This window comes from Athene noctua, chromosome 7 (assembly GCF_965140245.1).
Source record: "Athene noctua chromosome 7, bAthNoc1.hap1.1, whole genome shotgun sequence".
Classification (NCBI taxonomy): Eukaryota; Metazoa; Chordata; class Aves; order Strigiformes; family Strigidae; genus Athene; species Athene noctua.
The window spans coordinates 11,904,931-11,931,852 of record NC_134043.1 but is presented as its reverse complement, the minus strand read 5'-3'; the positions used below and the strand labels follow the sequence as shown (position 1 = coordinate 11,931,852).

Below are 26,922 nucleotides of genomic sequence, written 5' to 3'. Positions count from 1 at the left end.
AGACATGGGTGATTTTGGTAGGGGAAATGCCACGCTTCTGATACAAAGCCGTAAACATCTGTCTGGCTGTTTTGTTTTTAATGGCAGCTATTTGGATTCACAGGAATATTGCACATTAATCCAGGAATAGAACCAGCGTCTGTAATAAAGTCACCAAACTCGTACAGCATTTTCAACTGAATGAAATTGTGTCTCGCAGATGCTGAAAACTGAGAGGAAGATCCCTCATCTGGGAACCCACTTTGATCTTTTCATAATTTACACTTTTTTCCATTCACAAGGCCATTGTCTGTTTATCTCTTAGTATTACATTTCCTATCCAGCCAATAAATTAATTTGCACTTAGATAGTAAGCAGCTGTCTGTAGATGATCTGTGCCCAAGAAAGGCCATTTCCATTTTAAGGAACAGAAAATGCTTTCCAGGAATGCCCGAGTGTTTGATGTCACTAAGTGTGGTGGAAAGGTACAATATTTCAAAAAGCACGCAAACAACACAGATGCATAAAATGTGCCCAGATATCATTAGTCATGTGTTCAGTATCTGTAATTTTCTTCCACCTTCCACAATAAAATGATTACTTCTCTTTTCAGCATTATAGGAATCACATGCGTTACTTTGCAAATGGCTGTGGCTTGGTATCTGTCAGGAAAAAAACACAGATCTCTTACCCTGGCATTTAGTAGGAACATTCAGTGTATGTTGGAAATGGTGCTCTGATATTAACACAAAGCTATTTGTCACGTCACACGTCTAGTTAATTTTCTAGTGGGTTGACAGTTGGGCCCATTGTCTGGAATAATTTAATGTGCTGTAGCTTAAACTTACTGTACTTTATGAATCATATACACAGATATTAATAATGGAAAAACTGTGTTCATGCAGCATTGAGGTTACACAAATACAGCTGTGGGTCTGAATCTTCAGCTGGTGTAAATTGGCCTCATTGGAATGACACCAGTTTACCCTGGCTGTGGACTGCACCAAACACATGTGAAAGGGAAAGATCTGGCAGAGGTATTGGCTTGTCCTTCACCATCTGTAAACAAGAGACAAATACAAAAACAATAACAACTTTGTATTTAGGCCCTGGCTTAGCAGAGCATTTAGATGTATGCCGAGTTCTATTTTAAACCTACAAATACTTTGATTTAATTAAGGTTGTATTTATAGAGCGGCAATAGGAATTGCAGCAGATTGGGATTTTTTTCTGTTGAAGCAGTTTTCATCAAATTTGTTGATTCATGAAAAAAAAATGAAGTGTGCTATCAAAGTTTTCTTTAAGTCCAAAATTTCTTGGGCCAGTACAATCCTGTCTGAGAGCACCCATTTCATGTGACCAGCCCTCTGGGCAATGCTGGGTGTTGAAGCCCCTGGCCAGCTTCCCCTGGGGCCTTCCCAACCCCTGCCCTCGGGCCAGGAGCCCCACTGCAGCTCAGCTGTGGATATCAGCCTCCAGCTTTGCCACAGCCTGCTCTGCCTGGCCACGGACCCTGCTGAACCAGGCTGATTTGACTGATCCATTGATTGATTTTGTGGCATGACCTGGGACCTACCATGACCCTGTGGACCTGTGCTGTGATCATGGGGCTGTGTCTGAGCCTGGTTACCCTCACTGGACCTGATCCTGACCTGCTGATTGACTTCTTAGCTTAATCTTGGACTTGTTTTGTCACCACAATTTGCCTGATGATCTCTTGATTTAATCTGGTTGCTATCAGCTCTCAGGGGCTGTGTGACTGGATCTGACTAATGAGGCCCCTCCTGCCTGCTGGGTCTTTGTTTCTGGCTCCTCACCCATTAGGAACCAGCTAGCTTGGGCAGCTAGCATCAGCCCTCTGTTCTGCTGAAACTAACTCAGAGGCTTGGGCAGAGGGATTTTTCTGTATTCCAGGTAAATGTCGTCCTTCTTTAGACTGTTGGCTCTTCTCATGTGCTCCTTTGTGGAGGTGTTGCATTTCTGCTGGCCTTTCCAAATGTACAGGTAACATAGATGTGGCTGGTTCCATTTAAGCTGTAGTTATGATTCTTGTCCGGAGGCACTAGGGGACTTCCTTGATTGATTGCCTTGTATAAAGGTAACTCACATGCAATTCTTTTCAGGATCAGGCTCTTGCGTGTCAGCGTAGTCTGTGTATGTACCACAAATCTGTTGCATAGTATTCTTATTTTTTGTTCAACTACTGGCTAAATTCAATTGCAAGAGCTGTAAGGAATATGGCTTGATTTATCTTTAATTGAATTGTTGTGTATACTTGAACTCACTTAATGAGATAGGAATAGACCTTGTAACTGGAAACTTTTAAAAAACTCAAGAGAGGGACTCTGGCAATTACTGTTCTACGTGTGTTATTATTTTGTTTATATTGTGGGAACATATGAAAATTAACTTGCTTAACTGTAGATGTCCTAAGAGTGGAACTTTCCACTTTCTGTTGTAGATTAGTCAGTTTAACACTGACAGGATAGTTATGACAATCCAAAATGCACATGGACTCCTACACGGACCTCTCTTTAATAAGCAGTGCATGCTTATCTCCAGTGTTTTCCAACCTGTTGATCATGGATATTAAGTTTGCTAGTAGTTGGTAAAGGTATTTGATTAAACAGATTTATTGTCCATAGACTAATTTGCAATAGCACTTGCCTTGAAGAATTTTATGGGGTCCACAAATTGGAAAAGATTTGGAAGGACTGATCTAAGAGGAATTTCATCTGGCATATAATTAGTCATCTACCCTCTACTCAACTACAGGCAAGACATGCTTTTAGATTAACTTTTTTCTTCTTCTTCTTTGTTAGAAGCATTTGGAGGCATAGTGGCAGAATATATTTTTGCCTGGTGCATTACATGTGAGACTGACTATAGTTTATTACAAAACCCTGCCTCATATTTTTTTTAAGTGCTCTTGAACTTGCTCTTCTTATTTGGAATATAACCTGAGTTCTGCTTGTCAGAGCAAATCTAGTAAACAGTACTGGTCTTTGTCAATATTTATGCAGGAGTCTACCTAGAGAAAAGATAGTGCAGTAATGCAGAAGATAGTGATGTTGTCTGAGTCTTTGTATTTTTGTATCTTCTTTTATGAAGTTGGTGCCAGAAGCACTGCACAGGTGAGCTTAGATGATGTCAGCTGAAGTATTTCCAGCAAAAAGTCAACATTCCGCAAAGTCCTATTAGGACCTTAGTGTGGATAGAAAGATAACCATGATCAGAACAAGTGCAGAGAGAGACTCTGTATCTTATGAAAGAATAAAAGGTCTGGGCTCTAGTAAAACAAACATCGGGACAAACAGTGAACCCTCTCACTGGAAAAGGTTAAACACCTGGGAGGAGAACTTCTTTAACTTAAAGGGAAGTGTTAACCTAAGAACAAATGTGTATAAACCGGCCATGACTCTGATTTAGGACAGAGAGTATATGAAGAATTCAATGACAGGAGCAGAAAGTTTCTGGAACTGCTTCTTACACAAGGAGCTGAGCTGTGACGCTTAACTAGTTTTCAGGTGGAGCTTCATCCCTTTATAAAAGGAAATTTTATACTGTGGTTAGCTGCCAAAAGCCATGATTGGACTTGACCTGAATGTCCCTTTGGGATCGTTTTCTTGATACGTATCCTATACTGTTCTTCGAGATGGTGTGGTTATAATGGTTATTATTCTGCCCTTATTTACCCATATGAGTTTGGTATTTATGGCTCAGAATTTACTGAGAAGATGATTTTTTTATAAGCAGGTTCATAATTAATTCCAACCCTAGTATAGTGTTAGATAGATTATGAATTTATTATTTTTAGCATGTATAAACAATTAATAAATATATTCAGTTCACTGGCTGCCAAGACCATGAGGGCTGTAATCCTCCCATCAATACCACTTGGCATAGTGGGTGCTGCCAGCCATGTGATGGGAACATCATCCTGTAATGCTCTGCACCAGTGTTTCAGAATCCAGTGCTAATGCTCCTCAGTGAGCTCTGACAAAAGCCAGATAGCAGAGGTTATTGTTTTAAATGATGTTATAAATCTCATTTTATCTGAGGTAGGGCTGGACTGCACACAGCCTGCATACATGCTGTTCCATATCCGTGTGTTTCTTTCTGTTGTCAAACAGCTGTTCTCGCCCTGTACTCACTAGCCTGCCAGATGTTACAAATCTAGAGAAAGTATGGAGTCATATCCTCCTTCCCGTCCTTCGCTGGACTTACTTACGACCAGCTTGAGACCTGCTGTTTGGTCTAACACTTAACCTGGATTTTCTGGTAACTCATCAACTATGATGACAGAACGTGAGGTTAAGAACTCGTTGTTGCCAGCACTACTGATGCTGGAGTTATGGTCTGATACCCTGACTCTCAAGTGAAGTGGCCTCAGGACCACATGTGTGATCATTACTGGTGTGTGTATGATCATTAATGACAGTTAGAGTAGATGCTTTAGCAAAGCCTGGGGTGGGGAGACCTGTTGGATAATTCTTAGTTCTTCCAACTCTCTCATAAGAGACTAATTTTCTTAATTAAATGTGGCACTTAACATTCTTCACCATATACATTCACTTTCCTTTATGTATTGTTAATAACAATACTACAAGAGATAATCACATTGAAAGTTTATCTTCTGTTTTAAGTATGCTTAACCCTTTTCCCCCAGCTACTCAGTCACTGGAAAACTCTTAACTACTTAATTCTTCTTCCAGATTATCTACAGCAGTGTGAAGTACCAGTCTGGGAGACATTGAGGATAATTGGTTCTTGTGTTTTAAGTCATATAATGTCCTGTCATGGTTGAAGCCCAGAGTCCAACACATGTCATATCTTAGTTATTCTGCACTCCTGTTTAGTGTGAATTCATGAATGGAGGAATGATTAGTAGATTTTAGAGAAGAATTAATTCACTGGCAGTCAGCATGACTCCAACTAAGAAGTAAGTCAAAGGAATAATTAAAGATCCATTAATTTTATGATAATCGCTAGGCTAGGTTTGTTAGGGCAGTCTTTTTCATGAATGAGATGAGATCAATGGATATAGTGCTCTATAGCAATGTTAAAATGACACGGAAAATCTCAGCTGAGACACTGTATCTGGTTTAAACTGATCTCATAGGGCATATTCTTGAGACTCTGCTATTTATGGTATTAAAACCTCATTCCTTTGATAGGGAGACTAACTTATCAAAGGATGTTAAACATTTTTCCAGGAGCCCAGGTTAGCCCCTTGAAACTGTGGCGGTCCTTTCAGGGTTGAGTAAAATAGCAATTGTCGGGTCATTGCCATGCTCACAACCTTCATGGTATGCTTTAATTAAGCAAACTAGGCAGCACACTCACTTAAGGAATACAGGAAGCATCAGTGTTTCTCATGTAGAAAACAAGTTTAACCTGAAAGCTTTCAGGAAATATTGCTAGTAGTATGGGCCAGACAATGTTGACAGACCTTCATATTGAAGACTCCTGGCCATGCACTGCAAACTCTCACAGCATCATCACAAATCACCCAACATCTGGTATTTTCAGAGCCTCAACTTCCAGTCATATTATGAGAAAATTAAACATTTAAGTCCATTTTAGACTTTGTGGTCAAAGAGAAATTTTGAAAACGCCATCCATTAGATCTCAAAAGCAAGTAAGAGCCCATTCTTATGTGGTTTATTTATTTATTTAAATCCCACGATTGTTAAGCAAATCTTGTGATCTGTGGGAGTATGTGACACTTATTGTTTCCATGCATCCTTGATTAGGAGGGTGAATGTACAAAGTTTTCCATGATGCCAGACCTGTGCAATAAAGAAAAACCAATACTCTCTTCTAGGTACTTGGGAGAATGTCTACAGTTAAGTAAGCATTAAGTAGAAATGCTAGAGATGCCTCTGAAGGAACCAGCCCTGGAAACAAAAGCAATGTAGACAAATCCAAGCAGCACTGTGCCGCGGCCATGCTGTTTTGAGGGTCAAGTTAATATTTCCACACAGCACTGGACTGTGCCATGCAGAGGTACCAATTCGTCTGGAACTTGTCTGGGTATCTCAAATACAGTAATGCATTGCATAAGGTAGACATATCTGAAGTCTTGTAAAGCCCTGGTTGCTGCATAAAGGAAGAGTGATTGTAAATACTGTTGATTTTTCATTAAGACTCAAGACCAATGAAGGTTTTTACAAAGCAAAGTGCCTCGTTAACTCTACTTTAGACTGTAGTGAATCTGCATCTTTTTACTCTACACTCATTCCTGGACATCTTGCTTTATTTTCTGCCTGCTCCAAGCCACATGAAACTCAAAAATCTTCATTCTCTGGGCTTTCAAGTGAGACTTGAGAGAGTCAGGGAGAGACTCCAGACCATATTGATGGGGGATAATTTGCTACAGGCATAGGCCAGCTGAAACCAAAGTAATTTTTAATGAAAAATATAACAGAAAGATTCAAAGTCTAAATTGAAATTGAATGTCTTCCAAAATCTGCTATTGTCCATGAATAGAAGTTTAAAAAGCATACTGTTTTGGAAGGTGATACAGATCTCATCACTGAACTGTATTGCTCAAAATTCTTGAAGGTCATCCTCTCAACTGCTGCTGTGTATTTCAGTTGATTAAACAAGACAAAAAGATTAATCATCTCTTAAATTATATTTTTTTTTTCTTGGTAGTTTATTGTATTTTAAAAGGCAGAAGCTTGGTTTAACTTAACCTAGATTCTCATCCAGTAATATGTGTATAGATTAGATGGTGGAAATGCTCCCTATCCACAGAATAATAGATTACTAGTTTAAATTACTTGTCTTAAAAAGATCCTGATTCGTCTTTGCTGAGCATAGGACATTAGATTTACTGTTTATTTTTAGTGGATTGCTGCCAGTTTTCTTCTCACTGAGTGTGTTTAGATCATTTAAAATGTTAAAAAATGTTCACATCAAACATGTATGTACTTAAAAGAAATCTGTGTTGGTTTCTCAGCAGAAATGTGAAATCTTCTTGGGACAGGAACTTTGTTGTTATGGAATTTTTCTTTCCTTTTTGGCTTCATGGCTTTTTTTTTTTCTTTAAGCCCACGAGTGTGACAAGTAATTTTATGCTAATGTTGCTTATTAAATTTTAATAATGGGAGAAAAAGGAATCCAATGAGAAAGCTTTAGGTATCTTTTCAGGTTATGGTAGGTTGTTTCATTCTGTTTAATTGGCAGTAAAGTCTGAAACATCTGACCTCATATTTTGCAAAAAATCTTGTTATTTATACTTTCTGAAAAAAATGGTGATAGCCCTGATTTTGATCAGCTTCATGGGTACAAATGAGAAATGACTGTGTCAGTGATGTTACTTCAGACTTGCATCATGGTAACTGGAACCAAATTTGGCCTTTATTCATCAACACAAAATACAAGCTAGTATAGACTGTAGTTGCAAGTATATTTTCCTAAATAAAAGATTAAGAAGTCAGGCATATGTGACAGGTTTTTCGGACCAGGTCAGTGTAGTGTGTCTGGTGGCATTGGAGCGGTTACAATGTTTATTTGCCTTTTGATGAAAGGGATATTCAATATTATTTCTGAAAATCCCCTGCATGAAGCAGTGCACTCCCATGATGAAGCAAGTACTCAGTATGAAATGCTGAGCTTATTGCAGGAATCCTAGGTGACCCATACAGGGCCTTTCTCTACTCTGAGGAGCACTGTCTCTACAGGGAATGGGTAACTGACCCTGAGAAAAATAAAGCAACATACATTGCCTGAGCAGTGAGCATCTTCAGCTGTCACAGGTCAAAAATTGTTATTCAGTGCTAAAGAACAAAACAGCTCTTGACTAGAGGGCACGTAAACATTATAACAAAGATCTGAACTGATCTTTTGACTGTAAGGTGGTTGCTTAGATGCTGCATCACTTGCCTTTTCACCCTAAAACACTTTCTTTAACACCAGTGACTGTATTGACCTGACCTCTACTGCCTCTATAATTACTTTTTCTTTCCTTATAATGATGTCATAAGCTGGTGTTTTTTATTATGGAAGAGTCGTTACTAATGGGCGGTTCCCCCACTTGCTGGGGCGGAGATGAGGGCACATGATTTGAAGGGATTCTGTAACAAAAATTTTGCAGAAAAGAAGAAATCTGAGCTTGTAATGCCTGCAGATCTATAAACAGGAGTAAAGAATTAAAGGTTGTCAGTCTGAATGCATTTAGTCTCTAACACAACACAGAACAAGCCAAAACATAAGCATGCTATCTCCTAGCTGACTTGTGACAGCTTATAATGAATGAACGTGCTGCAGATTGAAATATCACACTAATGTGCTACAAAATAAGGAATGAGTTTCATCAGCTTTATTAAGTATATTTCTATCTGCATCTGAAGTACTGAACTATCCATTTTGCTTGGAAATACATTTGGTAGTGGAAGAAGTTGCAAAGTGTACTCTTTATAGATATTAATAAAATACTTCTTTTTTCTTTTTCTCTCCTCATCCCAAAAATAATAAGTGGAAGATAGCCTTGGTTCTGGCTTTGGAATTGGAAAGATCTAGTAAATATAAGTGTAGGAGGTCAACTGGCTATTTGAAAGTGACATTTGGAAACTTTATGTATAGACACCAAAAAAAAGAGGGAGAGGAAATTGCATCAATAATATTTATGGAATTTTTAGTCCATTTCTGGATTACTTTATGAACTGCTAGATCTTTGGTCAGTGCAGCAACCCCTGATTTTAGATCCCTCTGCTGTCATCTTTCTATGAAATTCCCATTACTTATAGGAAAAGACTATGGGATCAGTCTACTGAGGAACATGCTTTATGAATTATGTTTCCTGACCTATCATTCCGTTAATAATGAAATGTGGTGGCAACTTATATGCATCCATTGCTTGACAACAGCTTATTTTGATGAGGAACATAGGTGAGGTTTTTTTGGTCTGTGTTGCTTGTACATCTGTTTCAGAACTGTGAATTTTTATATTTTGCACTGTCTCTTATTTTTTTCATCACTAACACTTTTTTGTTTTTTCCCCTCTGTCATGTGTGAACACTTCTAGATGTTTGACTGGATCAGCCACAACAAAGAATTGTTCCTGCAGAGTCACACGGAGATTGGCGTGAGCTACCAACATGCCCTTGACCTACAGACGCAGCACAATCACTTTGCCATGAATTCCATGGTGAGTCGAGGGCACACGGTGAACAGCGGGTCTGTGTGTGTGTGAGCGAGGAAGGGGCCGGCCCATGAGATCACCTCCAGTTCGGAGAGCACTATGGACCTGTGAGAAACGAAACAAGGAAGATCAAACTGGGCTGTGGCTTCTGCCCTCTTTCTGGGAAGCAGTGTTGCTCTGTCCTCCCAGACACTGATAGACAACTATTGCCTTGACTTAAGAGCAGCACAGTCCTGTGGAGTTTGTTTACATTTTGGAAAGCAAATACAGTATCTTTTACATTTTTGACATTTATTTGACTGGGAATTAATGAGAACTGTAGGTGGCACCTTAATAATTTATTCTTCTTCCCCCACACCCTGTGAAGTACTTTTCAAAACCTTGAAAAAGAGACACTAATCAAGCTGTCAGTTGTGGCCACAGTGGGATTTTGGTTTTTTCAGTAGTTGATCGGTCAGTCTTTCTGAATGCAACTGAATTTACCTTAGGGGTTGTGTGGTTTGTTTTTGTTTTTTTGTGTGTGTGTGGTTTTTTTTGTTTGTTTTTGTTTTTAAAAAAAGCATCATTATACATTTGTGAGTGCTTTGCTCATTTTCTTACTCTTTCCAGGCATAAGGTATTTGTTCTGGAAACTGCTCTGCTTTCAGCACAGAAATGAGGACAGAATGTATCGATGTTTTGATTGTTGCACTGGGTTAGAAAAATGCGTGCATACCCCCTGCTGCGGTTGCACAATGCAGAGATGAGCCCTTTCTGAATACTCTCTGTCGACTGCACAAAAGCTTCCCCTTAGTAAACCAACTCCTACAGGTGTACCTCTTCATGCCATGCACATTCAGACTATAGTTGCACGGGGCCTGAGACCTCAAAGTTAGTGGTTGATGTTTAGGTGGTTGGTGTAAATCGTTAGAGAGCCACACCCTATGGTGCTGCCAAAGGGCAAGGTGCTTGGGAGCAGCTGTCTGAAATGTGGAAAAGAGGTCTTGACTACCTGAGCTCGTTAAAGACTACACAGAGCTTTCATGAGATTACAGGTGTTAACCCCAGAATTCTGGCCAAATTCCAGATCAGGTAATTAACTTCTCTGACCTGAATTCACCTGCTATTTCTACCTACCTAGCTATTTCTCACTAAAGCATTGAGCCTCACTAGGGCATTGCATAGAAGTGGAAGATGAGAAATGTTTATAATGTCTGTCAGTGTATTTATTGTGATTATAATTGAAAGGAACACTGAAAAACAGATTCTAGGCATCTGATTGTGAAGCTTGCCATAACAATGTCATCTAGCAAAACACAGGATAGCACAGCCTCCATGTAACACTGCTGCTCATAGAACCCTAACAAATAAATGTGTCCTGGAGGTTAGTGCATTAAAAGTCATTTGGTTTATGAAAAATGCCAAGTCAATCATAATTCTTCAGAAAACACCACTAGAAGAGTCAAGATGGAGGACCTCCCTTGATTCTTTTTGTGATACTGTCTGGTATTATTTTCTTCAAATAACTGGGAGCTAAACTTGGAAAGAGATAATTCTATCTGTCCCCTGTTTGGGAATGAGGAATGCAAGAGAGACATTTGCGGAGATCTCGGGGGAACTTCTGGGTGCAGAGACCTCTCTGTGGCTGCTCCGTGGCTCACAGCTGTGCCATCTCACCATCTCAGTGCTGCCAAACTCCTGTCTAAGAGAGCTGCCCAGGAGAGAGACCTTTTCGGCTGCAGGGAAAGAGTGTGACAGATGATACACCTCCCATTTTGCACTGTCTCCAGTATAACCCCCACACATGTATAGTCATATAGAAGTCCATACAGTCAGCATCAATCAATCTACAAAGAAGATTGTCTTTTCCATCTCTTCATCATAGAGGATCTATGTGGAAGGGCATTAAAATACTTTCAACCTGTAAGTGTGGTGAGAGATGGCACTCAATTCTGCTCTAAATAATTAGACTGAAATATATGACTCTGTGGAAGAACTCCACAATGTAACAAATATGCCGAATAATATATATGCTCTCAGATAATCCTCTTTATAGGAATATAACTCAAAGAGAGCAGTACACCTTTATGTCATTTTTCATGTGCTACTTTTCTTTTAGCTTTATTTGAATTTTAGACCTAGAATCCCTCTGATGATGGAGTGATATCTTTCTTTTGGTTTTGGATCAACATCAATTCCTACAGCAAACAAGCACAGCTCATTCAACTTAGATTTCTATTTTTAAAAATGCTCTCTCAGTAGGAACTTTTTTAAAAAATTCTTCAACAGATTTCAGTTGTCAAACAGAGGTTACATAAGGAGTTGTGGTAATGTTATTGACAGTATGACAAAGTCAGTATAAAAAACTAAAACTATAAAAAGACTATAGAAAAATTTCAGCATGCAGATGCAACAAAGAACTATACTTTTTCTTTCTTTTTTTTTTTTTTTTTTTTTTTTTAAATCTAAATGAGGCCTCCATGGTATTTATCAGAAATATCAGAGTTTTACCCAGTGCTCAAAATTCCTCATGGTCAACTAGATTTCTCAAGACTTTCTATATTGCTGGAAGGCAGGTATTTGGATTATATGTCTGTACAGTGGCCTCTCTAGAGGGGATTTCAGTGCCAGGTTTGCGCAGGCAAGATGCAGTGAGTTTTACAGCCTAGTAAGTTGGCTGGAATTAAACAGGGCTGCTGTCTTGCAGAGGGCTGGGCATCTTATTTTCCACATAGCGGACATGGAGGCATATCAAGGTGAAAGGACATTTGGAAACAGTGGGAAAAGGGTAACAACCTTAAGGGGCAGGCTACTTGAACTAACCTGTAGTTGCTGTTCTTGTGTTGGTATAGTGCTGATGTCAGAAGTGATGCTCTTAGATGAAGTAGATTCTTTGCTAGAAAAGTGTGAAGTGACTCCTGGTTTCCTCAGAAGTCAGTATTGTGAACATGAGGGTGTTTGCATGCAGGAGACATCAGCTTGCTGCATAAGGGTGTTGGGCTGCATACTAGTCACTCCATTTGTGGTGAAGCATGCAGGAAGAGCAAGAAGAGATTGAATCTAAAATTACCCTTGCCTGGCCACAGCCCAGCTCCTGTGGTAGATGGTAGTTTTGTCTCTTGGTATGCACAAAAACTCAGTGCAAGCCTGTGTGAAGCCACTCTGTAGTAAGGATGAAGTCCCTGCATTTGTTTGAGGCAAGAGCCAGTGATGGTCAGCAATGGACTCAGGACAGATCAACTTACCTGAACGAAGCAAAACCAGAGAAACCTTGGTGATGACTCTGAACACAGTGGTAGGACGTTACATACACCAAGCCCACACAGCCATCTGAGCCCTACTTTGATTGTCAGAGAAGTGGGGCTAGAAATATGGATCAGGTCTGCTTCATGTATAACAACACTTTGGTGAAGGAGGGTCTTGCTGATAACAAAAACTAGCATGAAAGAACCACCACAGCTAACTGTAGTTTCTTGAGGCAAAATACACAAGGCCTGTATGTTTTGCCAGGTTTTCTGGTGCACAGACTGATTGTGTGGGTTTGGGGTTTGGTTTGGTTTTGGTTTGGTTTTTAATCCAGTGTAGTCTTCTCTAAGAAAATTAGTCAGTGATGTTAGAAATACATAATCACATGATTGCTACTGTGCAACTGCCTTAATGAAACTATCTTATTTTTATGGCAACATCTTAGATCAGTTGTTTATGCTATCATTTGGTTTCTGTTGGAGGCTGTTGGAAAATGCATATTTTTTTATAATATTTATATTGTAGTGAGAGTAGGAAGTTTAGGTCACTGTTCTAGGTGCTATATGCTTTCAAAGGAAGAAATGGTCTTTGCCTTGCAGTCTGTTGCCAAAGGCTCTGATCCTACACTATTTATATACATAAATTACTTTTGCAGATAAAGAATCATGTTGCATTAAGTTAACCACTGATAAATATTTGTGAAGCTAAGGATTAGGATTAAGTAACATAATGCAGAAGGTGTCAGAGAGAAGACTGTAACTCTGGTGAATTTACTGTTAGGTATGTACTCATTTGTGTTTATAGTCCAGTATTCCTCATTTTTTATGGAATACCCTTGGCTGCAAAAAAGAAAATGACAGGAATCCTTTCCTGTTTCCTTAACAGAGAATAGGGAGGTTATTACCATCAGATCTGTTTGCAATCCCAGGTAGAGTACTGTGACCCACCCAAGTCTGAAAACTTAAGATTCTGGTGAGTTTTAATAAATTAAAACTTTCATACCATTCATATCAGATTCATATCTGATAAGTCTTAAAGCTCTCTCATGCAAATTACAAAACTCAAATATTTAACTACCGTGCTTCGGGCTCAAGACATGGAGTTTGTTTCAAGAAGAATGACTTTTCAAACCCTTTTTTTTTTTTTTTTTTAAATATAAATATTTTGGAGTCTTGAGGGTGAACTGGATCATACTATAAACTTTTTCTCTGAGAATTTGCTTTATAATTGTGATTTTGCTAGAATTTTGCCTTATAATTTAGCTAGATCTTTTTTAATGCAATATATTGTTCCCAGCCACTGTTGGATTGAGAACAGTTCAGCTATCACAGATGTGACACAAATGTGAATAACGAATAATGAAAACTTGAAGCAGTCTTACTGATTGTGGGGCTTGGGTTGTTTTGGGGGTTTGTTTAAAATCATTGAGATAAGATAAGATAGAGAGGAGGACAATGTGGCTGAGAATGGCTGTATGTTTTGCAGGCAAAAACTCTACAAACTTCAGTAGAAGTTGCATTGGATATTCTTGGATGTCTAAGGTGTTTTGTTTTGATTTTTTTTTTTTTCTTCTTTACGCTATGTCTAGTATCCTTTAAGCCTGACATAACTAATAATAGTTAAAATACTTCAGTTCCTCTAGAAAATACTCTCTAAATGTTTACTGGGTCATGCCTTTTGTCACATGTTCTTCCTATACATCTCTATAGGCATGCTGTGACCAAAGCTCCTTCTTAGAAAAACAATTTGTTACTCTATTTTTTACAATAATAATTCTTCCTTTTAAATGAACAATGTGGGATGCGGAGAAGTCGTGTAATAAAGTGTAGTGCAGTATTTTTCTTTCAAATAAGGACCATAGATTTTTTTTCTTCTGTGATTCAAAGCAGTGCTTGTTTTCACTTCAGTTTCAAAATAAATTATGTTAATCTTTATTGCAGCTGTATAATGTTTATACTGAAGCAATAATACTTTTTACGAAGATGAATATTAGCTCCAACATTTTGTGAGTAATCTCAATAATCAAATAAATTCCCTAGAGAAAAAACCCACTGTTTCAGTATGACACAAAGCATACTGGTTGAGCTCTGCACTTGGATACATGGTGTACGTGCCATTTGTTCTGGCTGAAGTGACTTGTATTTTCTTTGCCAGGATTTTTTTGTGCCTGGATCTGTTAACCTCCTTAAAGAATGAGTTATCACTTTCTGTGGGACATGCATAAAAATGGCAGTGTTCAGTGCTGGCATTGCTGCCTATCCTGCTGTCAGGGAGTTAGTTGTCTGACACTAGATGGAGGTGCATGTTGTCCTAAGAAAGTCACAATATATTTCAAACAAATTATCATGTAAAGGCTAATGATGTCTGTTGAAAATTCCCAACGTTTATCTTAAATGAATAGTATTTTTCTGTATGTAGGCTGAGCTAAAATGCCATCCAATATTATTCTGCAACAGGCTACATATAATTGGCCTCGTTATAGAAACTTAAAGGTCTTAAAGATATCTCATGAGTTTATTTTGTCACTGAAACATTCTGCTTCAGATTTATGTGTTAGGTTCATTTCACAGATGGTTTCTAAAATCGCAGTAACATAGTGTAAGCTGGTTATTTTTTAATTTTATTTTAAAAAAGAACTTCTCAACAATCAAACTTCACCTTCAATTAATCTGCAAAACCCTTCTCATACAGCCCACCTTCGCTGCTTGCCATCACAATATCTCAACTAGTTCTCTAGGAAATGAGATGAACACAGCCAAGTTTCTTGCAGATTTAATGCTTCTCACTGCTCATTTTTCTTTTGTGAGTGTAAGATATGCTTTTTATATGTGTATTAGAAGAAAGTATTGTTCCAGCTAGGGTTGGAGGGTTTAATTAAGAGGGAAAGTCTCCCAGCATGCCCGCTAGATGATCAGGGCTGAATTTCCCAGTGGGAGATTCATTCCCCAACTGCACTACTGTCAGTGCTTATTGCTGAGACTGAGGGCTATTATCCTACCAAGTGTTAGCAACCTTAGCAGTGGTTGCTTACACTGGAGGGAACAGCTGTGTTAGACACTGATGACCAGAATCGAGGCCTTCTTTAGGTGACAGAAATGGACTAAGAATTGTGGACAAAGAAGGGTATGTGCACTTGCAAGGCATTGCACAAGGCTTTTATAATCTGAGAAAGAAGCTCCTGTATATCATGATGCTGACAGACACATGGGGAAATTTTTCTTTTGTTTGTCAGTCAGGTGATTTTTAGAAGGCAAAAATCCCCTTTTTTGATTAAAGCTTCAAAGTTGAAATAAAGTCAAGGAGATATTAACTCTAACATGGAGAGTGCTTTTGGAAAGTCTGCAAATACTATGTAAAATAAAGGGTTTTCAATGATAAAGGATATATATTAGCCAAAACTTGGGTGTATCCTAGTGTCACTACAACAGAATGTCAACTGAAGTGTTTTTATACTTGCTTCTAGACATTAATATACTGTTTTCTCATTGTTTGACCTACTGAAGTCCTCTATAGCCATAAATCAGTGATCCCTTGCAGTCCTCTTTGGGGACACCTCTCAGTTTTGAAAAAAAGATGAGGCCTTAGGTTATATTTAAACTGAGACTCTAGGAACCTGCTTGCGTTTTCAAGCCTGAAGGAAAAATAAAGTCACAGACATTAGTTGCTCTATTTAATTTATTTCCTATTAGGATAAAAAGATCTATATAATAGTGACACAGAAAAATCTCAATTCATTCAGTTTTTAGAGGTGATCAGAGGGAAAGGAGGGTTTAACTTTGTGCAATGTCAACAGTTGAATTTTGGCAGCATAGATTTTTGATTCATTTTACTCAGAATATTACACAGTGGCAGATAAAGATGAAACAAAGTGATTTATAATTTTGTTCTACTTTAAGGTCAAAAAAAAATGTGTTTTGTGAATTGTGGTCAATTAAAAGTTTTTTTCCTGAAACTAAATTCTGGAGTGACTTGAAGGCATACTGCATTTTACCTTAGTCCACAACAGAGATCCCATCTTCCCCAGTTTTTCTCAGAGATCCCATCTTTACCAATAATAGTGACACTGGCTAAAGGTCTTGAGATTGTAAAATGTGTTACATCTGGTAGGATGTGCTATCCTGAGTTCCAGATCTTTAGTCAAGTCTGCTCTATCTTGTTTTCTGTGAAACCTTGGACAAGTCTTATGTGTCCAAGCCCCACTTCAATGTCTCTGCTTTACTAAGGTGGGATAGATAAAGCAGAGGTAAAGAGTGTATGTGTCTGGAAGTAGGAGGTATCCCTGTTGCGCTACCTCTTGGAGCTATACAGAAGAGCACATCACATGTGATACTGCACTTGAATCCATTTATTGCTCAGAAAGCAAGAGGGGAAGCTCAGGAGAGCTCATCTGTTTCCTGAGCTAGTTGCGCTTGATGGACTAAGAACAGAGGTGTGAGCAGGTGGCTCCCAAACTGCTCCTTCCTTTCTGCTGGAAAAGGTATGGAGTTAGTGGGTTGGCTACAGGACAGGTTGGTACTGTTCCATGAAAAATTCTCATCTAGGAAAGTGAAATTTAATCCACGAAAATCCTCATCTCTGTATAAAAATATAACAAACAGACATAACAATATATAAATCTTCCTAACTTAAAAAACAGACCCTAAGAACATCTGCTGTATTTCAACTGATCTTACCTTTACCCTTCTACAAGTTAATACATCTATATACTGTACCTATAGGGAACGAAGGAATTCACAGTTGTGTTCCTCCATGCTCAGTGCATTGCAGTGGCTGAGATAATTCTTCAGGGAAAAGAGAAGTAAATAAAAGCATGATGAAAGCAACTATTTTTTACATTAAATTAAAACATCTTCAGCAACTTTTCTGTCAAAACCAGCAAAGTTTTATGTCTTCATTTGACACAGCTCATCAAAGCTTCAGCAACTTTAGTGATGCTACACTGCTTTCCACCGGAAGAGCTGACCTGATACAATCTTGGCTGAGACTCAGTCATGAAGACTTTCTGGGAGAAAGGCTGATATATTTAAATTCCAGTTTCTAACCTAGAGGACAAAAAGAAGTGTTTGACTCTGTCTGATAGTCAACATTCTAAATCATAGTATCTTTTTTAGTATAGTTTAAACTTCAGAACAATTTTGATTGGTTTCTTTAATTGTACTGAAAAAAAATGTTTATTTCTATAAAATAAATCTGATCATTTTGAACCAAATCCGATTTTTTTAAAAAAGCTATATGATAAGGTGAAAAAAAAAAACCAAAACCAAAAACCTAAAGGTTGGGTATTGCCTTAGATCTCTGTTATTTATGTGATAGCTGTCATAGTCATGGTTCTACCAGGGAGAACAAAGTGGCTGTGAGGGCTGTGGCCCCATCCTTCTTTCCTTGAGCACCTACAGGTATGATGAGTGTACTTCCTAGTTATACCTTTGCAGACATACCTTGTCCTGCTTCACAACTTAGTTTGGACCTGTGCCTGCCTTGGCAGTGCTCTGTTGTGTTTCATGTTTGGATTGGCAAATACTTTCCTCATTGTGCTTCCACTCACGATGAAGAGATCCTGCTCTAACAAACACTTCCACCTCTGATTTATTATTTGACCATAAGTAATACTGTTAAAGTCATCAGGGCTGGTCGGTCCTTTTGCATAACGGTCTTATGGATTCTACTCTCTGAAATTCGTAAAGCCCTTTTGAAATACTTCAGTGAGACAAAGAAGTAGTGAGTCAACATGAGTAGAACATCTAAAGTTCTGAGATGTTCCTTTCTTCCAGTGAGGAGAAAAGAGAAAGGAGAAGTGTTTACATCAAATGACATTCCAGAAATCTGCAAGACAGCTGTCATTTGTCTTTTGGTGGTGCATCTTTGTAAGACATTGTCATGATGGCTCTTTATTTTCAGGTTTACATTTCTATGCAGAGCAGAGGTATTATAATGCAATTACATTGCTGTCCACAGTTTGTTTTGAGAAAGAACTAACCTTCTACTGTTTAAAGTCTCAATAAAAACCATCATGGAAAGTTCTTACAAAAGAACGGAAAATATCAGCCTTTTAGTAGGCTTTTTGAATCCTTCTCAATTCAGACTATAGCTAAATGATATCTCTGCTGGAGAACAGCTTAAAATAACCTGCAGAAAAGATAACATTTTAACTGAAGAATATAATTTAATAGACATTTCTATGGAAACTCTTATATTTCTGTAGAATATCCTTATGAGCTCTTTTAAATTCTGTAAGACTTTTCCGTTTGTTGACACTGCATGTCTATAAAGGATTATCAGAGAGTTCTCAAAGGAGAGAAAGCAAACATTTCACTTAAGAATATGTGGATTTAGCATCCAGAAATATGAAGCAATGCAACAGAAATATCAAGAATAAGATAGAAGCAATGAGTAGACCTTAACAGGTGAGTAAATAGCTAAAGTATGGCAAATTAGTTTTACATAAATAAATACAAAGGGAGAGGGAGAGATAACAGTGTTGGATAATGGCATAGATGGGGAAGAAGATTCCTGAGGGATGTATTTTTAGAGTGGAAGGTAATATGCGTGTTGTTATTCATGCATATTTAAGTGTGTGGTTGATTGCTTTCACTGACCTGCTCAGCTTTACTCCAACCGATGGTGTCTGGAATGTGTAATGAAGGCAGAGGGTGGTCACGGTTCTTCCTTCTCTTTATTTATGTGTGCTTTTTAATTTTCAGAATGCCTATGTCAACATCAATCGGATCATGTCTGTTGCGTCAAGGCTTTCTGAGGCAGGCCATTATGCTTCCCAGCAAATTAAACAAATATCTAGCCAGCTGGATCAAGAGTGGAAGAGTTTTGCTGCCGCTCTGGATGAGCGCAGCACCATCTTAGCCATGTCTGCTGTCTTTCACCAGAAAGCTGAACAGGTGAGCTGCTTTTGTGACTGGCAAAATGATCCACTGATACTTTGATAATGACGATGCTGCAGTTACTACCTAATGGCTTTTGGCTTGGATGCAGTGAGGTTAAGAGACTTATTCCTAGTAGATCAGCATCTCAAAAAAAAATAGTAACATTTTTCACAAAAAAATCGCACACGTTCCCTGAGTGGGTAAGAAAATATATTTATGCCTTAGTGATGAGAAATAATCTGATCATAAGTGAAATACACTGGTGCAGTAACATACTGCCTTATTTCTATTGCCTAATGTTTCATCAGTGCTGTGGATAAATTCAGGATTATTATAGTCAGGAAAATGTATGTGTCTGCACTTAGAGGTATATGCAGTATGCCCTATGTGCAGAGGAATATTCACACATATGACATAGACTCATACCAGCAGACAATTTCTAGGAGCCAAAGCACATTACTGTTAATGAAACTTATGGAATTCATCCCACCACCTACTCTTTCAGTGCTCTTTGTAGCCCCAAACTTTGTTAGACTTCACTAAGTAATGACTTCAGAGACAGCTAGGAACATCCAAGAAAATTTTCCATGTCCCTGAACTCTGGTTTGTGTCTTTAATAACTACCAGAATTGTTCCATAATTTCATAGTTACAAAAGATTTAAAATATGTGAATAAACCTTCTGCTTTTTTTACACCTAAACCAGGTCCACTTAGTGGTGATGGTTCACCTTCGATCATATGTTGATTATATTCATTTTCCTGTGACAAACACTGCTTTGGTGCTCTCTTCAGTACTGTTGTGTGCTTGTTTTTCCAAGTAGTTGATATCAAAGCTGTGAAGTGGATGTGCTTGATGTTGACCCATACTTCAAGTGTCTGAATTAGAAATTATAACTGATAACCCAGAAACTGTGCCTCATAAGCCAGAATGCACGTATGGAAAAGTTTAGCTCAAAGAGTAATGATTTTCTTTATTGTTTGTTTCTGACTGTAGAATTATAATGGATTTTTCTTGATTTTTGTGTTTCCTATTGACAACAGGCCATAGTGTAGAGCAATTACTCACCCTACTGGGCACTTACTCATGTAAGCACACTCAGTGGCTCTGATGGGACTGATACACTAAGATGATGCCCAGTACAAGTACTTTATCTCAGTACAATGAACATTGTAGTATTTAGGTATAGTCTTCATGTTAGTAATTGTCAGTCATCATCTATTAATAAAAAAAGAATCAAAAAATAATTTATATCCAATCACAATGAGAATGCTTAAAGTTTATTAATGAATTAGTTCTTGTTTGCTTTGGTTTGTTTGGGTTTTGGGCTTTGTTTTTTTTTTTTTTTCTTTTTTTATGAGGGATCCCCTATTTTTCTGAAGTGACAATCTTGTTTGCAATTTATGAGGAGTTGCTGAGGTATTGTATAGCATGAAAGGCAATAAACCAGAAAACTGTGTTGAACTATCTGTGAAACTAGAGATGAATAATTTTTTTTTTTGTCTTCCTGCCTTTTGAACACTGTCAAAGTGGGTATTTTGCCTCAGCCTTCAACTTGAGAAAAAGCTGCACTAATGTCACTTTCAGCTTTGGGTCTTTTTTCTTTACAAGTGTATGGATGGGTCTGAAAAACCCAGTCCTGCCTTGGCACCTCTTCGTAAGGAAATCAAGTTTGTGCTGCCTGACAGAAGCCAGTCTCTCATTACTAACAGACAGGACAGTTTGCAAATTGTGAACGGCAGTTGCTCCTCACTTGCAGTAAGGGACAGTTCAATGGAAGATAAGTGCTGATGTGAAGCCTGTAAACTTGAGACTGCTGCAAAAAAGAAATGTGGGAGTCAGTGAGTCCATTAGCCAGGTCTAAAATTTTGGCCTTGCTTTAGTAACTCTGGTAGGATAAACCAATGACTTGAATGCTATTAATTTAGTCATTTGACCTCTGTATAGCATAAAGAATGAGGTGTTTGGGATTTGGTCTATAACTCAGTCTGCTGTCTATCAAACATTCATTCCTAATGTGACTCTTTATTATTTGGCATCACCTAGGGTTGTTTTTTTTTTTTTTTAACTCAAATCACGGCTTCATTATTTTTCAATAAATAAGGCTTAATTTTCTGAAGCAAAGACAAAGATAAACCCACTATTTCCTCTGTCACATATCAGATCTTTTTTTGATCCATTTTTTCTGTCGGTAAAGAATATGTTGTTTCAGATCCAACCATTTCTCCCACAGTTGTATCCCTGCTTCCCTCATACCGATTTGATAGGCAGATTGTCTTTCCTTCTCCAGTCTGATAAGCTGCTATAGTCTCTTTGTTCATTCCTTCCTATTGATTGAAGTTCTCTGGGATGCCAACAGGAAGCAAGTCTATTAGGACCGTAATCTTTCAGCCTTTGGCACACCCCAGCCTGCAAGGAAGTTGTTGGCTTGGGACAGAGATTTATTAAAAGCTCTACGATCTCTGTAATATGCAAGCTGAGCAGGAAGCAACTTGTTTTTCAAGGTCTCTTCCTAAAGACCCCACACAGAAAACTGCACAGACTACAATTTGTCTGGCTTGGAAGGATGAAAGGCTGAGTCAACCCTGCTGGGAATTGAACCTCACATCTGTCTTCACATGCCTCAGAATCACATTGCTTTCCTGGCTCTTATAGCAGATACATGTGGCATGTTGAATGGGACTCGGCTGAATGAGTTCCTGGATCAAAGCTGCTTTTTTTTTTTTTTTTTTTTGTTTCTTGCTTTTTCTTCTTTTGTGTCTGCAAGCATATGTCTTCCTTAAATTTTTTAAACAAAATTTGTACATTCTAAACCATCATCAAGAAAAGAGCAAAGAAAAGAAAAAAAGGGGAAGAAAAGGAAGAAAGAAAAGGAAGAAAGAAAAGATAATTCTGGCAAATTTAGCCTACAGCCAGGCATCCTTCAGCACATGTTTTTGAACAAAAGCCACTAAACTAAACTCCAAAAACCACTATGTCCAGGTCAAGGTGCAAGTCAGGATATTCAGTGGCAGTGTTTCCCAAATGTCCTTTAATTCTACCTGCTACAAATCTCTTGGTTTTTCTCCTTGTTTTGTCTGTGCTCTCTCCCCGCCCGCCATGCTAGCATGGAAATACTCTAGTGCAAAAGAGAATCTGCTTCTGTATCTTTAGGTATGACTGAAGCTGTTCAAAGTTGTAAGAGAACATAGGAGAACATGTCTTATCTCAGTGTGATTTCAAGAGAACTGTGCTGATTTACGCCAGATGAGATTCTAGCCCACTAACTGCCAGATGGGCGAAGCAGACATACCAGGCGTCCTCCCTTTCTTGGATGTAATCTCTGAAAGTGTGCTAAAGTGTTTGTAAGATGCTCACTCTACAGATCCTGTCAGAATGAACAAATGATGTCTTCAATCAGCCAAGAGATCTCAACCAATTAATTCTGGGTCAGAGTCTACCCTCAGAAGTGCACAAGCAGAATTACTATTTAGGGTAGTAGGTGTTAAGTGCACACGCTAGACATTTATGCTGATTCTCTGAAAATTGACCCCTGACCATTTGTTTCATATTACCTTACTCCCCAACCAAGAAGACTACTGTTCTCTCATCTCTGCCTGGATTTCTCTAAGCACATCCTGAACTCCCCTATTTGAGGAAAATAAAAGAAAAAGAGAGGAAAACAAAAAAGGGAAGAAGAATTTGAGGCAAGGGAGGAAAGGAAAAGCCAGTTGGTATCTATAAGATGCAGGGATAAGACCAAGATAGCTTCTGCATTAGACAGGGTAATGCCAGAAACAACAGGAATATACAGTTATCCTCATACAAAAAAATTCAGGGCACCAAGAGATATTATAGGTCACTGAGGAAAGCAGTTTCATGGCCATCTTCCCATCTTTCCCCACAGCCCTTCTGGAGCATAAAAGTACACTAGAGTTTGGTTTTAATTTCTCTAGGGCCTAGAACTACCCTGGTTATCCAGCAGCTTCCACATAGAAGCCTAGCAAGCAGTAAGCAGGGACTGTGCAAAAACTGTGGAGAAATATGGACTAGAAAATATCTGAACTGTGTTTTGGAGCAACCATGTGATACAGCATAGCACTTCTAGAGGAAAGGTAGTAAGAAGTGGTCTGAGAATACATTATACCTGACCTAATACAGAATTTGCAACTTAGGTGAATAGGTTGTGAATCAGAAGTAAGCTTAGGTCATTACTTTAAAGTTACTTTTGGATTGGATCAGGGGAACAAAGGTATGTTAGAGACTTCTTTGGTTTTTAGGATAATTTTTTTCTTAATCTTTCCTGAAGTCTTGAAAAACATTGAAAATTATTGCAGCCTGGCATTTCAGATCATATTTAAGCAGCTTTTATGTTCCAAATAGTAACTACTCTAGTCTATGGGCTAAATAGAAATTTAAGCAATTGCTTTAAATGATATTGAGTATCTAGTGGACAGTAACAGCTCCTGTTCCAACCAGTTAGCAATTTACAATTTTAAATGCATCTTTTTTCAATTCAGTCAAATGGTGATTTTGTGATATGAATATGTTTATAGCATGAAGGGTTACATTTAATAATTTTAATATTTAATATTATTACATTATTTTTACATTATATAGTTATATTACATTGTATATCATTACTACTTTATTATTATTATTGTTACATTTAATAATAGGGTTTTTTGTCTGCCACAGTGTGTGACAAATAATAAAAAGTAACATAGCTGCTCTTTTCAAAATACCCAAATCAACAGTCCTATGGTATGAACTAACTTCGCAAAAATCCTTAAAAACCAATTTGCTCTTCCTATGAGAATCTACACACACAGCACAGACCACCATGCACTGTTTTAGGGTATCAAACACTAACAGGCTGCTTTCCTTAAAATTTTTTAAAATAGATGATGTCAACTGCTCCTGCTAGTGGCAGAAGGGAAATTACCGATGTAATTTCTGATGTGACATTGTCTATATACAATAGATATACAAAAGGAAGATAGATGTGAGACAGCAAGTTGGAAATGTGGTTATGTGCATAGGATCTTCTTGAGACTTCTCCCACCTACTGTGCAAATCACAGTCTGGGGATATGGCAGTGTATGAGTAACATGACTATAAGTACTTGTACTAGAATTGGTACAGTTCAGCAGTTTTGATAAGAGCCATAACAGTGTGATTCCAGCAGCAGGAGCACTGGTCTATAAGGTGTAAAGGTTTTTTCTTCACTGTTTTGACCAAGAAGTTTATGTAACAGCCCCAAAAGGGATTGATCTCAGCTCCATGCTCTTAAAACTGCATAGGAAATGATGTGAATTCCACTACCTTGGCACAAAATATGATTACTTCAGCTTTATGCAAAGGTGTTTGGGGATTTCATCTGAAGAGATTAAACAGATCAGGAGTCAAACCAACACAAGAGAACCTGCCATCTTTGCCTCCAGTCTTCTAGAAAGTAGTTTTCACCAGTAGACTTGTACTTTGTAGACATGCACGTTTAGGAATTTATCTTTGTCACTGACTCTTTGTACGCTGAAAAGAAATGTTTACAATGCAAACACTTTATAGCCTTGATTACACAGCAGCATGGTGAATAGCTTTACACTGCTAATAAAAAAGGATGCTGATGCCAGAGCCAGAGTTGAATTGAAATTCTTTGCTTTGAATCTCACAGGCCTTCATGCTGTGAGTGACTGCTTTAGTAACAAGCCACAGGTGAACACTTCAAGAGTGGATAAAGTTGTGATCCTGGGGGTACTTTTGTAGCATTATACATTCACCCTACAGGGCACTTCATCTGTTGTATAATTATCTGTTCTTTTTTATAAATAGCCCCAAAGTATGGTAGGCTGGTTTAACAGAAAGATGGAGGAAGTAAAAATATAAGTGAGAAGTAACGAGGTGGCATTGGGCAGTTAGTATGGACAAAATATGAACATGTGAGTTGTTTCGTTGAAGTAAGCCTCACTTAAAAGAAAAACAGGACGGGAACCTTAGAGACTAAATTCCTCTTTTCTTTTACAGAACAGGCAGCACCCAGGAGAGCTTCTCCAATTTGTTTTGCCAAAGTTCATCAGCACTGCTCTGGAGGCCTTTAAGAGTGGAAAAATTTTTTTTCCACCCCTCTGCTCCCTGAAGCCATTCAGTTTCTGGCTGTCTGTTAAGGCTTCCAACCAAGGTGCTAAACCATATCCATTGCAATGGCAGTGATTTTTTTTCTCCCTTTTCATGGATGTCTGCCCACCAGGAACTGGACTGAGACCAGCAGCTCATTTTGCATTGGCTGCTTAGCACCCGTCAGATGGTAATGATATCTGATCACTGCTGACCTGGGCCAGAATCAAATGTGTGACCCAGGGGCTTAAAGCCTTGGTATCCTATTAGCAATCCCACTGAGCTGGCCCTGGCTTGGGAACTGCTTGAATGCAGACTGACTGCCTTTCACTGAAATGAATGTCAGCATTGATTTTATTAGGGGTTTTCTGTTGCTCGAGTTAGTAGTGGTAAGGACAGGTAAGCGACTGAAGGAAGATTGACAGCTGAGACAATGCCAAATACAGCTGGAGCTGTACCTGTGTCCTTTTGTGCTTCATGCTGATGTCTTTTTTCTAGACATGTTGCAGCCTCCCTTTTTGGAACGCAATGTTGTAGCCTCCCTACATGGTATGCAAAGACTCTTAGAATGGGTGTTTTCTGAGCCTGTTAAAGGAGCATTTGTTTTTAATCCAGAAGAAACAGAAAATATTCCTTTGGATCTAGGTGTTCCTCAAGCACTGAGGAGGTGGCAGGAATGTGCTGTTCCAGGGTGCCCAAAAGGACCCCTTTATAACTGTTATGTTTTCCTCAGCCCTTGATGCAGTCCTATGTGGCACTATACAGAGTTTTTTGATGTTGATGAGGTGTTGTTCTGTGTCACTGTTGCTCATTATTCCTCGAATTGTTTCAGTTCCTTTCAGGTGTGGATGCCTGGTGCAAAATGTGCAGTGAAGGAGGCCTCCCTTCAGAAATGCAAGACCTGGAACTAGCCATCCATCATCATCAGACCCTGTATGAACAAGTAACACAGGCCTACACAGAGGTATGTGCTTTCCAAAGAATGTGAGTGTCTGTTAACTGATAACAGATATTTGACTGCATTTGGAGCTTAGCTTTTCAAAATGAGATGGGTTCTGCTTTTCATTTCTTAAACTTTTTCAAAGGAGTCAGATCTAATCCCAGGCTGTAGGAGGTGACTCCCAGCAGTCTGCTTGTAAAGGCACAACAGGACAAATCTGAGGGACAAACCCCATATAGAAATGAAATCTAGAGCAAGTGTTGGCACCCCAGAGAAGAGCTGCTTCGCTGCTTTTGCTGAACAGGGTACCCCTTTAAGCCACCAGTAGCTTTACTTCTTTTGCTTTTGTTCTGTGAATGAGTCCTGGGTCTAGCACAGGTATGCTAATGGGAACAGAGGATGCCAAAGGCTTTTTCCTTCAGTATACAATATACAGAGATGTCAGGTCCTCATTATAATGAATGCTGCAAAAGACTGTGCTTTAGATAGAATCATAGAATCTAGAATCATTTAGGTTGGAAAGACCCTTAAGATTGTTGAGTCCAACTGTTAATGTAACACTACCAAGTCCACTACTAAACCATCTCCCTAAGCGCCACATCAGATCTATTTGTATATACTGTTGTCAAATATCTCAGACCTAAATAGGGTATGTGT

General features: G+C 38.5%; 1 protein-coding gene across 12 annotated transcripts in view; it reads left to right on the top strand.

The window, feature by feature from the left end:
• KALRN (kalirin RhoGEF kinase) overlaps window positions 1–26,922 on the top strand; it is a 524,667-nt gene that overhangs the window by 222,114 nt on the left and 275,631 nt on the right. For all 12 annotated transcript variants that reach the window (XR_012633922.1, XM_074910291.1, XM_074910292.1 and 9 more), the window contains exons 6-8: window positions 9,014–9,136; window positions 19,057–19,248; window positions 26,158–26,289. Coding sequence is in view for 11 of the 12 variants with exons in the window: in XM_074910291.1 (XP_074766392.1) it covers window positions 9,014–9,136; window positions 19,057–19,248; window positions 26,158–26,289 (447 nt within the window). In the remaining variant the exon portion in view is untranslated. The remainder of the gene's footprint in view (window positions 1–9,013; window positions 9,137–19,056; window positions 19,249–26,157; window positions 26,290–26,922) is intronic.